We start from the raw sequence: 15153 nt of genomic DNA on the forward strand, positions 1-15153 counted from the left end.
AGTGTTCTTATGAGCACTTCCACAGTTATTAACTGCTTTGCCAAAGTTGCCATTTTCGCATTCGTATATCGTGTGGCAGGTACGATTCTCCATGAAGGAAAATATGTAAGTGGAAAAAAATATGGTCTTTAGTCTCGAAAAAATATAATTATTATTGATAGAGAATCGCGAATAACTAATGAAAATGGCCTATCTAAATATGTTAATAATATTTTTGTATTAACCCAGACAACCAAAATGTACGTATAATGAAATCACCTGGAGGCTTTGTAGGTGCAAAATTACACTTATAAGATGTCGCGAAAAGGCCTTCTACGTACAAAAGTGGAGGCGATATGCGTGCATATATTATGTAATAAATAATAACATACAATGCAAGTATATAAATATTCTTCCAAACTAACCTGTGATGTAATACGACTCAACTTATGATAACAAATTTGACAGCTGCTACGGATTGATTCGACTTACTTTTTACGAGTGTACGGGACGAAACAAAATGTACAAATGAACTCAGAAAAGAAGTGTTTTATGCAAGGAAACTTATCAATCTGACGAGTTTATCAACGGTGTTTTGAGGGTTTGATGTAATTAGTATGAATAAACGAGTTGTAACGTGAACTTTCATGCGATTTCTGGTTGTCTGGGAAATTTGATATAATTCAAAAATGGCTACTTCTAGAGAAGTTATCCGGGTAATCATTATGCTTTAGAATCATTTCAAGACTCTTACAATTAGAACGTATTTATTTTGACAAAAAAAAACTCTTTTTATTTCAAATTTCTTCATCATGAATCTTTGATCCAAACATCTGTTTACTATCAAAAATCTATGGTGAAAATTTAAAAAAAAAACAAAAATGGGGTTTTTGTGTAATATAAAAATTAAAACTTTATTTTTGAATTTTTCATTAAAATAAATAAAATATTTTCTCAGCGTATATTTTTTTCTTATAGTCCAAACGATTCACTACAACTTCCCCCTAGAGCATTTTTCTCTCAAATCAACAGTTTTCAAATAAGTAGCATGCAAACAATTATAGGCCATTTTAAAAAGTTATTCTCGAGTCAAAATAATCGACTTTTCTATGGAAAACACTTATTGTACCATACCGAAAACGTGTGCAAAATTTACTGCAAATTGAAGATGGTCGAGTTCTGTGCCTATGACTGACCGATTTGACATGGAATCCGTCTATAGTATTTTAATTAGTATCATCTTTTTCTTTTTATTTTTGGATGATGATCCCACTGAGACAGAGCCCGCTTGATGCGATGATCACATTTTCACTCCCACAGTGATAAACGGTGAACATTCTTTTCCACTTAACACATAGTTCTGTCATTTACACCGAAAAAAAAACAAAACCCACGAAAGTTTATACTTGGTGCATTCTGGGAAGTGGCATTTCGGGAAATGGATTTCCGGGAAATGTCATAGAACACTATTTGACATATCATTCTGAGATCTTCGGAAGATTTGCATGAACATTGACTACCAAAGCATCCATTTGGGGGTCCGCGGGTTATTAGTAGAACTTCAAAAGGTGTAACAGCTTCAAAAATGTTGGGAACCACTGGTATATGATATCATATAAAGGTACAAAAGTGGAGGCGATATACGTACATTTTACATACAGCTTAATGGCGTGTGTACGTATATCGCTTTTACTTATGTACCCTTATGCGCTATCGTATACGATTTTGAGTTTACTGAGTAGCGACTGTAAGCAACGATATCTCAATGCCTTATGTTTTCTTCACTTAAAAAAACAGAGTTGCGATGTCATGCAAAACACTTGTTTTGATTTCCACTTTATAGAAGGCATGAAAAGTTAAAAAAAACCTTATAAAAAGTCTTGTACCAAAATGATTTTCCATACAAACTTGTAAACTTTATGTTTGAATGATATAGCTCTTTATAACTAGACAAACTTTAAATTAGACCTCTAGCGAGAAAAATCCGATTTTTATAATCGTCTAGGTCAAATATAGCGTGCGGCTGCCTTCTTTTTACTTTAGGTAGAAAATGTCACAGCACCGGTGTGTGAAGTTTCATGTGAAATTTATTTAAAAAAATAGAAGAAAAATCTTCTATTGTTTGATACGGGGTTTATCGGTGCGCAAATTATGATGGTGGCGATGATTTCTTAGATGTACTCAACCAACACAAATGTAACACAAAATATATTATTAGTGATAGATCTATCGTTGAGAAATAGTGACAAAAGAGCAGCAACAGGGGCGAGTGAGATGGATTTTGGTTTACACAAGAAGCTGATCAATAAGAACGAAAACGAAGTCCATCGTTTTGAAGTTACTAAACTGAAGCAATTTTATTACAAACGGCATATTTGCAAGCATTGAATCTACGCAGTGCCAATTTGAAACAATCGCTCAAGTTTTCCCATATTCAAAAATATTTTCCAGCTGGTGCATCCCACTTTTCAATTTATTCATCCTTATCAGCTACGTCCTTGTGTCAGCAGATAGAGCATGACAATGGCATACTTTATCTGAAAAGAGCTCGAAAATGTGAACTTACGTACTCGCCCATTCTTTCACACCCTCCCCCCGCATCCCGTTAAGCGTGCAGTTTTCCTCGTAATTTTGTCAGTTTCTTGAAGATCTACTTCCCTTTTTCCCATTCATACGAACGTCACAGCCAGCAGGCCACACAATGCTCACTCAGTGCCGGGAGGTTGGAAAACTTTTCTCCGTTCCATTTTTTTATTTCATTCCTCGAACAGCCACATCTGAATATATGTAGAGCTACCTATACACGCGGAATGACGAACATGTCGTCGCTTCATCACAATTCAGCATTCAGTGCCACACTTTTCTTTTCCATGTCCGGAAATCGCGAGCGCTGATTTCCTTTCAAGAGCATTCCTTACGATGATGCGACCGGTTCCAAAAAAAAAAGTTTGTTTTTCTGCTATTCTCCAAAGCTGCAAGGAGGAATATCTCTCCACGGTGATTCGCAGATCGTTATTATCAGGAAAAAATCTCCTTCAAATTGCTCACCAAATATTTTCTATGGTTAAGCCGCTTGTCTGACCAAATTTAAAAAAAAATCGTGTGGCCCGTTTTCACGGTAGGGGAAGGTGGGGCAAAAGTGTAACTTCAGGGGAACAATCAATATTTCCAGAAACCTAGAAACAGTTGAAAAGGAAGATTATTGAAACCTTCAACATATTGGCTAAAATTTTTCTAAATAAACATGCGTCAAAATATTAACCCATTTTAAGTTATAACAGTGGATTAAAACTTATAATGGATAAATATTTTGACACAAGATTGAATGAAATAAATCATGATTTCAACTCATCATTGGATGGAATTCGTCATATGGTAAGTACAGAATTATTTATGAATTTTGTGCAACTATTTGGACATGATTAATCGTGGCTTCGTAGCCGTGCGGTTAGTGTCACCGAGGCATTTAGCCGCATCGTGCTAAGGAGCGTGGGTTCGATTCCCGCCTCAGGCCGAAAACTTTTCGAAAGGAATGTTTTCTGACTGTGCCACTGGGCGTTGCATGCTAGTCCGTTGTCTAGTGTGGTGCTTCCTTCAAAGGGCAAATAGCCCACTGGAAGCATTAACGTGTAGTGTCTTTAAAAAAAAAAAAAAAAAAAAAAAAAAAAAACACATAAATCTATTCAAAATACTTATGACTGTTACACCGCAAAAAGAGCGGGTGTAAGGTTAATAATCAACTTGAGGTCAATAATCAACTTCTAATAATTTCGGTAAATGTAAAACCGTTAAAATAACTCGGATTTCCTTTAAACTTGTAGAGTTAGCTATAGAGAATATTTGATGAGTAAATATAGATTTCAAAGAGATTTTTTCTGAAAATAACAGTCTGGGGAACACTGCTCTCTCACTTAACACACCGGACAGAGCGGGGTAGAGAGGGCGGTGTCTCACAAAAGTTGTCGACAAAAATTAAGTTGAATATTGAAACTTTTGTTTCTGGTGAAAATAACGAAGTAAAAGTTCCGTTGAATTCATAAACTTGTGTCGTGAGTTGAGTTTTTCGCTCTGTTTTCCACTTCCGGCTTGTGGATGCGATAACTTGCAGCGCTGGAAGACCACCACCGAGTGCGAGGAATCTGGGTGTAACAAACACTTTTTCCTTCACCCAGAACCGGGAATGACAGAGCATTTCAATTTTCTCTCGGGTGGAAAACAGCTTTAAATCATCGCTGCATCAGCTGCTTGATGGAGTAGATTAATTTAGAGATTGCTTTTTTCTTTTTCCGTTTCTTTCCAGATTGAAAGTGGACAACAATGGAGGCGCCTGGTGTCCGAAGCACATGGTTTCGCGGAACCTGAACGAGTACCTGCAGATCGATTTGAAGCGGATGCACGTTGTTACGGCCATTAAGACTCAGGGCCGTTTTGGCAAAGGACAAGGCCGAGAGTACACCGAGGCGTACGTGCTGGAATACTGGCGACCCGGGTTCTCCAAGTGGAAACGGTGGAAAAACACCCGAGATAATGAGGTAAGTTTGTACCCATGAACCGCAGTACTGACGAAGGCATTTCCTTCACTGTCTAGACCTTCATTGCCTGTACTCCCAGTGCCATTCAGGAGTTCGTCGAAGTGCTGCCTCCACCTTTCGATCACCTAACGTTCGTCCGTTAAGATGCTTCTATCCTTAGCTGTGCACATCTTGACTCACGGCGCGAAGCTATCGCGGGACCGTTGAGATTCTGGTTACTGTTTCCGTCTGTAACGTTGTGAGTGATTCCTTGCCGCAGCATAACCGTTCGCGCTGCATTTTTCTCTTCCAGAATCAGCCTACATTTCTCGTCTTATCCGTCCTACGTACCCGACGTTGCGCTCAGCTGCATTGTTGATAACTGCTTTCACAACACTTCAGCAGTCCTTATGAAGGGCATCTAGCTCAGCCTCTTCCGGTAAAACAGCCTCGTAGTGTTAAGCGAATGTAGACGTGACATACATTTGCTTTAGCCGCTCTAGGTCATACTATTGATGATCGATAGTTTTTGGCGCACTCTGTCACCGTTTAGTGTAGATTTAACCCACGACAGGTTCTGACGTCTATAATGTCAGATAAATGTCGTCCATGAATCAAACCATTGTCAATTTGTGATTCTGTCTGCCGTGGTGAACTCCAAATTTATCGGTACGGAAGAAAAGCAACGCATATTAGAGTTTAAAGGTATTTGCTTGCCTTACTAGTGATTTTAGTACTTTATTTTTTTGCAAAAAGTGAAGTGTTAAAGTTCAATTTGTAATTTTAAACATACTCTAATAATCCCTCCCCTTAATTTAATATAAAAAAAGTGTAGCGGTACGGAAGGCTGTGCTGGAAGTAGGTGCTGCTAATGGTCATATTCTTTGGGGTGCGGAGTCAACCGTCTCGTTCGTTAACCGTTAAACCGTTAATCGTTCTCCTCATGAACCTGAGCGTTTAGATATCCTATGATGATTTTGACGTCGTGGCTTGAGCAGCTGACATCAGTGCTTTTGGGGTGATTTAGCTTTACACTATTTTTATGCCAAAGTTGAAGAACCGACTGGATCCGCAACTTGCACATTATCTTTTTGATCACATCCCGATCAAGCGCAACTGTATATTGCCCATCACTATAAAAGCTTTTCAAGGTCGTATAAGTTGGTGCAGTTCAGGTAGATGCTACACGGGTAGAAATCAGAATCCAAAAACAAGATTATGGCTCATGATATCATGATTCCAGCGTGTTTTTGTCTTATGAAAATACACCATGATTTGGACTCATGATATCATGAGTCAGATTGCCGTAACGCAACACACACGTTAGGTTTTTGTAGCTGATTGCTCGGAATCATGATTCAAATACCAAAAATGCTGAGTGGCGCATCCGTTTATGATCGACAAAATAAAAAAAAAGTTAAAAATAGTACACATTGAAATTCGAGCCAAGAACCTTAAGATTATTAGACACGTACTCTACCACTCAACCGCTTCGTCATCTTCAACTAAGAGTGCTCGATACGAATAACATGAAGCAAAGTGCGCCGCTTAGTGATTTCATACTGGTGTTACGCTTATAAGGAATCATGATTATGACTCCAGGAACCATGATTTGTAATCCTGATATTATGGCCTAACCAATTTATGAATTTCATGATTTGTAAATCATGGTGTGGGGATCAGATTTTTATCCGTGTACGGTTACCTTTAAACGTTCACTCTGTTGATTCCATCCAACACACATCCTGCATCTGCGGTCCTTCATAGCAGCTTGACCCTTGGCCTGATACTAGAGATTGTGTTACTTAAGACCAGTCCCCCCCCCTATGTTTTCGAAGGTCCGTAGTGCATAGTTTTGCTTTTCGAATGATGATTTAAATATATCATTCAATTTTTGCCCCTTCTGATGAACATGAATAATAACGGAAAACAAATGCTTTGGAATGCGCTTTTTCTGTTATTACGTGTAGTAGTTAATGTATGTACTTTATTTTTGTTGTACGTTGTTCATCTTCTACCTATCTAGTGAAGGTGATAATCCTCCGGACGTTCAGGACAACAGGTGAATTATTGCGTAAGACCGATAAAGATGGGGCTCTACAGTACGCCCAGCTCTAACGAATAGCTGCAGCCATCCTGCATAGTATTCTGCTGTGTTCATCATACGTAATAACCCCATGGTTGCTAAACAAGGGCATTCTAGGTCCGATTAGGCTTTATCGAGTGCAATCCGACAAAACTGACTAGCTTCATTGCAAGCAGCCCTTTCTTCCAATCTGATTTTGTTTTGACTATGCATATTGAACCTCGTGGTGCTCTGATATATCGAGTCAAGGGACAGGTCCTTAAGACAGTAGTGATCAAACTGCGATCCTAACTAGGTTAGCAGCGATTAGTGTGCCTTCTCCAAATTTGGTCATCTGATTAGTATAAGGAAACAAAATGTATAGGGGAACATGGTAACAAGGGAACTCCCCGCCGTACGACACCCGGACCAAATTGTACCGTCAATCACTCGTTTGCTGCTCTCTCCATTTCCTCTGGAGAAACGGCATTATCTTCTCCACCTCCGCATTCCAGATATATTCGTCACTACACATTTTGTCCAAGATGTTGCTTACTCGGACGTTTTCACCACTGACAGTTTTCATCTCGCTACGCCTCGTATCGAAGCGTGGGCACTCTAAAATTACGTGTTCCGACGTTTCCTCTACATCGCCGCAGCGGCGATCCAACGTGGCCGAACCTATGCAGATACTTTTTGAAACAACCGTTGCCTGATAGGAACTGCGTCATATGGAACCTGACTTCTCCGTGTGCCCTGTTCACCCGTTTCGACAGGTTTGGGATAAGACGATAGGTCCACCTTCCATTTTCAGCGATATCCCACTCCTGCTGCCACTTCCTCATTGTGTCGATTCTTGCAGTCTTCCTAACTCATCTAGTGCCACTTGCCTAGTAGCACTCACAATCTTCTTTCAAAACGTAGCCAAAAGGGAGCATGCCGGCTATGAGACATACCGCTTCCGACGATATGTTGCGGTAGGCACTCGATACCCGCATGACCATCAGCCTGAACTCACTGGCAAGCCAACCTCGATTCCTCTTTGTCTTCAGCATAGCTACCCACGCTGGACCAGCATACCTAAGGATGGATGAGGACACGCTAGCCATTAACATTCTCTTGCTACTGCTAATTTCCAAATCGTACGGAATTATCCTGGACAATGCGTAATCACCTTTGCTGCCTTCTCACAGGCATAATCGACATGGCTATTAAAGTTGAGATTACTAAGCCGAGATGTTTCAGTTCACGTTGTGAGGCTATGACGTGTTTCCCAACTGTGATTTCAGCCTTCTGAACCATTTAACAGTTGCTGATGAGCACCAATTCAGTTTTCTGGTGCGCTATGGTCAACTTCTTCTCCCGCATCCAGTTTTAAACAATGTCCACAAGCATCTCCTCTCTCTCCTCTCTCTTTGCAGTGATTCGCCACCCCGGTGTTAAGTCTTCTGCAAATCCTACGATTTCGACGCCTCTTGGTAGCTTCAGGGTCAGCACTCCGTCGTACATTGCGTTCCACAACGTCGGACCTAAAATAGAGCCCTGGGGTACGCCCGCATTAAGGCTGGTTTGCTACTTACGAGAAAAGGAATCGCCTATCTCGATGCGTGGAAAATTTCTTACAAGAAATGGTCCGGAAAATCACAATTTTCTGAAAAGAAATGTCACTTCAAAGGGGGCTTTCTGTAAGAAATGTCTTGATTCATTCAGTCAAGGATTTCCTTTACTTTTCTTGAGCGAAACAGCATACTTAGCTTTACTCGTAATAAATATTCTTGTGTCCTTCACTAGTATTGTAGCTCAGAGTTCGGTTGTCAAAATAAAGGTTCCTTCATCTTATGCAGCGCTGCAGTAATGGCTTCCTAGCTTGCACTGTTAAATCCGTTCTTCACATCGATCGTAACGACTGCCCAAAAGCGGTTGCCTCTTCGTTTTGTCGTCCTTGCGTTGTCGGCTGTGTCCACTACCCTTTTGATTGCATCCATTGTTGACTTCCCTCTCCAAATTCCGAACTGCATCGCCGACAGAAAATGCCCTTCCTCTAAGCAGATCTACAATGATGTTCTGAGCCGGGCGCTTTTTCGTTTTCATTTTCTTGGCCGCCGCTAAGAGCTCTTCATTGGTAGTCTACATCTTATCTGGGAATATTTCAGCAGATACTGCTGATCCTTTGATTTAAGCCAACGCAATTTTGTAAGCGTTTCCACACAGTTAAAAATAATGAAGATTACACGTCATGTAAACTTCATTTATGCGATGTAAACATGACGTGATGTAAATTTGAGTCTGGAATCATGTAAAAGTGTGTTATATGTCATGTGATCACTCAGGATTCTGTTGGATTACATGACATATAATTGAACTTTACATTACATATCATGTAAATATCCATGATATTCCACGCTCCAATTATGTGCATTATATGTCTCAGAAATTTACACGTTTCGTTCGAACTGTGCATGGGATTACATAAGCAGCACGACACAGCTCCTTGGAGCAAATATTTTTGCTCAGATTGGTTTTTGCTTCAATGTAGTTTTTCTGTACGTAGCTCTACTCTCCGTTCTTGTCTCTCGATTTAGGTTTAAGACCTTTGCATTCGTCTCCTGGCTCTGAGGCATATTTCACGAAGGCTGCGAATTGACTCATTCCACCAGTAAGCTGGGCGACGTCTCCGATTTGGCTTGATATTTCTTGGCATGGTTGTGTCGCATGCATGCACCTGCGCAGCCGTTAACTCCACCGAACTCAAGTTAAGTATCGAATCTTCGCCTTCGCCTGGGAGTCCAAGAAGTTGTGTGTAGGATACTTCTCCATCGTTCATATTGCAGCTGTCTACGCTTTATCTGCGATCCAGCTACCGTCTCCATGTGGTAGGGTAACTCGGTGTAATACGCCCCAACAGGGCAATACGCTCCTCTTCATTTTCACGGGATTGAGGCTTCTTTCACATGTAAATATGATAACATATCTTAAATATTCGCGAAAAAATGATGTTCCACATATATGTTCTTTGAAGAGTATGAACAATTAATAGAAATTCTAAAAATATCGAAAATCAGGTTTTTGGTTTAAAATTTTGCTTCTGATAAGCAAGCCTCGGGATGAATAAAGTCCATTCTTACTATTGAACTTATTACAAAAACTTTTACCGGAAGACGACTGCTAATGGACCCTTTTAAGATTAGCAGGTGGTGGAATTCTCATTGGAAACATTTCTACAACGCTGTGGACCTTTTTTCTATGAGAGGGGCATATTACCCGGGTTGTTTTGAAACGTAAACATTGGGACCGTTTACAAAAAACATCTTGTACACTTTTTTGAAGCAATCTGGAAAGATAAAGTTGTGTGCAGAGCATGGCCAACTAAATAAGCAACACATTTACATAGAAAACTTTAGAAGTGATGCATTTTCTACTGCGATAGAGCAGTTTTTTCTTAAGGAGGGGCGTATTACACCTTTTTACCTTATGCGATACGGCTCAGACAGGATAGCTACATCACACTTTGATTTCGTTACGGATTGCCACAGCAATTGTTGTGCTGTGTCACAGTGGTTGAGTCCTCTCCTCCAGTGTTTTGCCATCTTCACACCAACCCAATCACATTGTTCTCTCACCGTGGTCCCCTTCTCGTCTTCGGTGGTTATTTCTTCCAAATCTTTGCGCTGGAGTATCAGTGTAGGACTCATGGCTACTACCTTCACCTTCTCGTTCATCGAGTCATTTTTCAAATCGATAATCATGTCCCCTGCTTGGGTGCATCTGATTTTTTGCACGTCAGCACCAAACTGCTTGAGCTGCGGGTCTGTTCTCATGGCCCGCAAGACTTCGACGTATTTTTCTTTGCTTGCTTTGACGACGACCGCTTCACCTTTTCCTTTCTTCCTGATGGGCTTTTGCTTTCTCGCGTTATCCATTCTTCTCCTGTCTTTTCTGTTTTGAATTTTCACCACCGGTTGCTTCGTCCGTCGGTCTTACATCTGCGCTCTTTTGTTTCTTGGATGTAGCCAACCATTCATGCCATGGTAATGGTCTAGTTTTTTTGGGAGTGAAACCTGGTGTGGTTGTTACTCCCACTGACTTCACTTTTTCTTTGTTACCTTTTCCGGTGGATGTTCCGGATTTTTCTTGCTGCAGTACCATCGCCGCCAGAGCACTTTTGGTCGCCGCCAATTTGATTTCAGCAGCTTCTGCTCTCTTCATCTCCTTTTCCACTCTTTGATGGCTGATCCAAGAGTACCTTGGATTCTTGCCACAAGGTCCTTAATGCCCTTGTGTATGTTATGCCTCTTATCGACGCACTCGCGGAGCTCATCCGCCAGGGGTTTCGCCGTTTCCACCTTCGATTGCTTCGAAAGTAAACTCCGTACGCTATCTCCTCTCGCCGTAAGTAGTCGTCTTTGTGATCCCATGGTTGTCCTTGATTGCAGGGAGGCCTTGCAGGGGTTGACAAGTTCCTTCATTGAGTACCGTGTTCAGAACCAGATCGACGCTAGTCAGGAATTTTCAACTGAGCCTACTAGCACCGCCTAAGGTGGTGTGTTTTGAACGTACTAGGAGGCCTGCCAGGATTTTAACGGGGGCAACCGTGGTGGTGTCACTCATTCTTACTAGGGAAGTGGGATAGCACGTTTGTCGGCTCCATTACGTCTTGTTGTCATGTTGAATCCTTGGGTTTGTCTTTCTCCTTACAGCCAGTATACCGTAAGTAGGATCTTACTGGCATCGATCCTACTGTGCTCGACGGCACCTATAAGGTTAGGCACTTTTCCGTCACCTGTTTAGTTTTAGGAGACGAAGGAAGCACCAACTGGTGGTCTTTCATTGGCGCTAGCGAAAAATCCCTAACTCCCACCTCAAACACCCTGAGGACTGGGCATATACCAAGTGTACCATATACAACATATTCATTAGATCACGAATTTTCTACGAGCATGATACAGCGTAAGTGTCTGAAGAAATCCTGAAAGTCCTAGGAGTTATAATGTTGTGCGAACAAATGTTGTGGATGGGGTATTTTTAAAAAGTGGTTCTTCTTCTTCTTTCTGGCGTTACGTCCCCACTGGGACAGAGCCTGCTTCTCAGCTTAGTGTTCTTATGAGCACTTCCACAGTTATTAACTGAGAGCTTACTATGCCAATGACCATTTTTGCATGCGTATATCGTGTGGCAGGTACGAAGATACTCTATGCCCTGGGAAGTCGAGAAATTTTCAACCCGAAAACATCCTCGACCGGTGAGATTCGAACCGACAGCCCTCAGCTTGGGCTTGCTGAATAACTGCGCGTTTACCGCTACGGCTATCTGGGCCCCTTAAAAAGTGGTATTCTCCTTGAACCTCGTTAGTAGAAAACGTAGAGCAGTTCTGCGAGCTTGTTGGATCGACTAAGTGAAGCAAAACCTATGGAACGTGGGATATTCGAACAACTGGATACAAGCCGCCCTGAATTGAGTTAATTGAGTAAGAAGAGACGCTATACAAAGAAAATTAAAGTTTGTATGTAAGTTTTTGCCATATATTTTTTCGTTTTTTGTTATTTTTGTCATTTCATACATTTCCATGACAGATGCTAAGAAAGGTACCATAAATTTCATGCAAACCGGTGAAATATTCTCGTTACGGAAAGAAGTTTACCCTTTTGATCATTATTTCTTCAGCAAACTCATTCCAACCCAAAGACAGCTCAGCAGGCAGAACGATATGTTAAGTTAAATAAAAAATAAATAATAACGATAACGAGCCGGGCTGTTGCATGCTGAGCTAATATCTCTAGACAAACATGTTCTCTTCTCCAGCAGCTGGACGATGCCAAAAGAAAACTTGAACCAACCAGTTAGAAGTGTGTTGGAGTGTAGTCCTTAAAATCCTATGCAAACATCGTCCATTTCCACCACCCATAGTCCCATACCTGTTTCTAGCGAGAGGAGAAATCTGATGAAAAGTGTTTACCCACTACATTAGGACCCATGTCCCTGCCTACCTGGAAGTTTGAATCCCCAGGGTATCCTTCGGTCCCAAAAGATGCTGTTCCGTTCGTCCTTCGCACTTTTGTATGCCAAATATACGACAAAGTCCAGCAAAATAGTACGTGTCACCATCATTCCACGGGATTTCAAGTCTCCTCCAGCTTTCTACCCAATCCGAGTTGAAGTGTGTGTAATTTCAACATAAGCCACTTATCGCTTTTTACTTTTGTGTTCCACCGACTTTTGCCAGCACTTGGCCCAACCTAAAACAAGAGGAAAATCGTTGGGACACCGAGCAGAGCTAATTTTCCGAGAAGGTGGCTCCTCCGTGACCGTTTCTTCGTTTTCGGTGAATTTGTTTGCCCGTTGGACGGAAGTGAGTCGAGTTTTTCGTAGGCAACAACAGCCTCCGGATTGTTTTCCGAAGTTTGCCATCATCACACGGTGGCAATGGCGGTGGAACGCTTTTCTCAAAACAAACAAAAACCTGTTAGTCCAGTTCTCGGTTGCGGAACGCACTGTGGGTCAGAAAGTTAAATTTCGCTTCAAATCACCAGGAAAACATTTGTACAAAAAAAATCATTTAATTTTTGAGAATATATGTGATTGCAAACACCTTTTTTCGTCATTTCAAAGATTTATGAACTTTGCGTATTTCTGTTGTACATTATGTGATTGCTTGGAAATTTGGCGCAAAATTCCATTTTCTGATCCATAGTGGAACGGGTGGATGTGGGTCCGGAAAAGTTAGGTTTGGGTACTAGGGAGTGGAGCCGGGTGGTGCCAAGTTCAGAAAATGAAAGACTGAAAGCAGGGAAATAATTGAAAGTCGTGAAATATAGTGAAAACAACCTTCTTAATGGAAAACAGCGCTTCGGGGATAGAACAAAAGCAAACCCACTTTGAGGCTACCCGAGACCAAGAAATGTAAAACGTAAGGCTATGGAAAATTTGTCATAAATTAACGAGTGAATTTTAAATTACCTGAATCTAATTACTCGGTTCTTCCGCGACAGCCAACGGCCATGGTTTTGTACTTCAATGAACGCCAGGTTGCATAACCCTCGACGACAATGGCGCGAAACGAAACTCGTTATCAAACGGAGGAAAAATAATGACGACGCGAACATTGAAAAAGATGTCCTTTTCGTTCGCCATAGCGTAAAAATAAGAAAAGCGTCAAGCCCACCGGCTGTTCTCAAGGTACATAATTAATCCGCCTGGGGTTTTGCTTTGTATATTGTGTTTGCGGGTCCGGACTTGGCTTTTGAGTCGCTTTGAGGTGCCACTCTAATAAGCCCTTTTGCGGAATCCGGAGCTTACTCCACCCAACTCGACCAGAGGAGGCCAAAGAGGGACCTGTACCTATTTGTTATCAAAGCGCAAAGATCAATTTTCGCTGGAAAAACTTCATCAAGCATGAAATGCGAAAAACAACGGCCCCGAAGGCGAACGAAACGAGTGTGGTCTTGTAATGGAAACAAAACAAGTACCCATTATCGAGCGGTGAACAGTCGAAAACTGAGAGCTTTCCGTGGAACTTCGGTGTTTTTCCTTGGTGCTCTGCCATTTAGCTGGGCTAAATGTTTATTATTACAAGTGCGTTCTTGTTACTTTTTAATTGAATTAATTAATGGACTGATTCTGGCATTTTCATTCCGACGCGACGGTGTGCCTTATCTTAACACAGAAAACGCAGTTCAGCTACGGTATATATGGTTGTTACGAATAGTTTCGTACCTTAAATTTTAATACCTATTGCATTGAACATTCCTAACAAAGTATTCTATACAGGTGACAGTCAATAGAGATAGAATTGTATGACCAGTGTGGAGGTGTTTATCGCACATTATGGAAGCAATTATCTTTCCCTTGTTTGTCACCGAAATTGTAAGTAAATGTACTTTTAGAATAGAATATGTTTTAATAAATGTTTATTTTAGCTTTTTAGCTGATCAAAGACAATTTATGTGTTGTGTTTCTGCTGTAAAAATCGGTCCGAAGATGATATTCAACGCCTCCCGCAACACTAAAAAGAATTTCGTAATGAAATGATCATCAACAATCGCCTACCCGATGGCGGCTTATGATCCAGCAAAATAACTACCTAGATCTCGAAATAGACTTCCACCGCGAGATGCAACGGAATCTACTGATCAAAGAGTTGTTTACTATGATCCATAGTAAGTCGTCGATGTGACTAGTTGCCAGCTATGACCTGATGAAGGAGATATTCGACAACGCGAGCAGAAGTCATATTCATGAATGACATGATCTGCACACAACACTCGTGATGGTTGAATTGGATCAAAAAGAGAGCAGGAAACCCGTGTGTTGACTACCTACTGCAGGTCAACGCGTATCACAATCTTCCGATGTTCCTTTTTCCGCAAACAATCAAATGAGTTTTGTGAGCACGTCCCAGTCTACTAGATTCAGCGATCATTGCAGCTATTAACCAAAAATCGGAGTAGGTTACTGCAGCTAATCGAGCTTAGTGGTTAGATATGTTCAAAACTTAATCGAATTGTAATAAGTAATATTTGTGTAAGAATCAAGTTGTTTACAGATGAAAATAAGTAATGACATTACAGTTAACTTTTTAGAAGTATGTATTCAAAATTTAAG

At 41.0% G+C, this 15153-nt stretch overlaps 2 protein-coding genes across 2 annotated transcripts in view; both read left to right on the forward strand.

The window, feature by feature from the left end:
• LOC5575443 (discoidin domain-containing receptor 2) overlaps positions 1-15153 on the forward strand; it is a 918178-nt gene that overhangs the window by 577149 nt on the left and 325876 nt on the right. Inside the window, 1 exon segment of the mRNA XM_021844675.1 lies at positions 4280-4511. The gene's annotated coding sequence lies outside the window, so the exon portion shown is untranslated.
• Positions 1-15153, forward strand: part of LOC110675169 (discoidin domain-containing receptor tyrosine kinase B) — a 137471-nt gene that overhangs the window by 64335 nt on the left and 57983 nt on the right. The window contains exon 2 of the mRNA XM_021839559.1: positions 4280-4511. Coding sequence (XP_021695251.1) covers positions 4280-4511 — 232 coding nt within the window. The remainder of the gene's footprint in view (positions 1-4279; positions 4512-15153) is intronic.

This window comes from Aedes aegypti, chromosome 2, assembly GCF_002204515.2.
Source record: "Aedes aegypti strain LVP_AGWG chromosome 2, AaegL5.0 Primary Assembly, whole genome shotgun sequence".
Taxonomy (NCBI): Eukaryota; Metazoa; Arthropoda; class Insecta; order Diptera; family Culicidae; genus Aedes; species Aedes aegypti.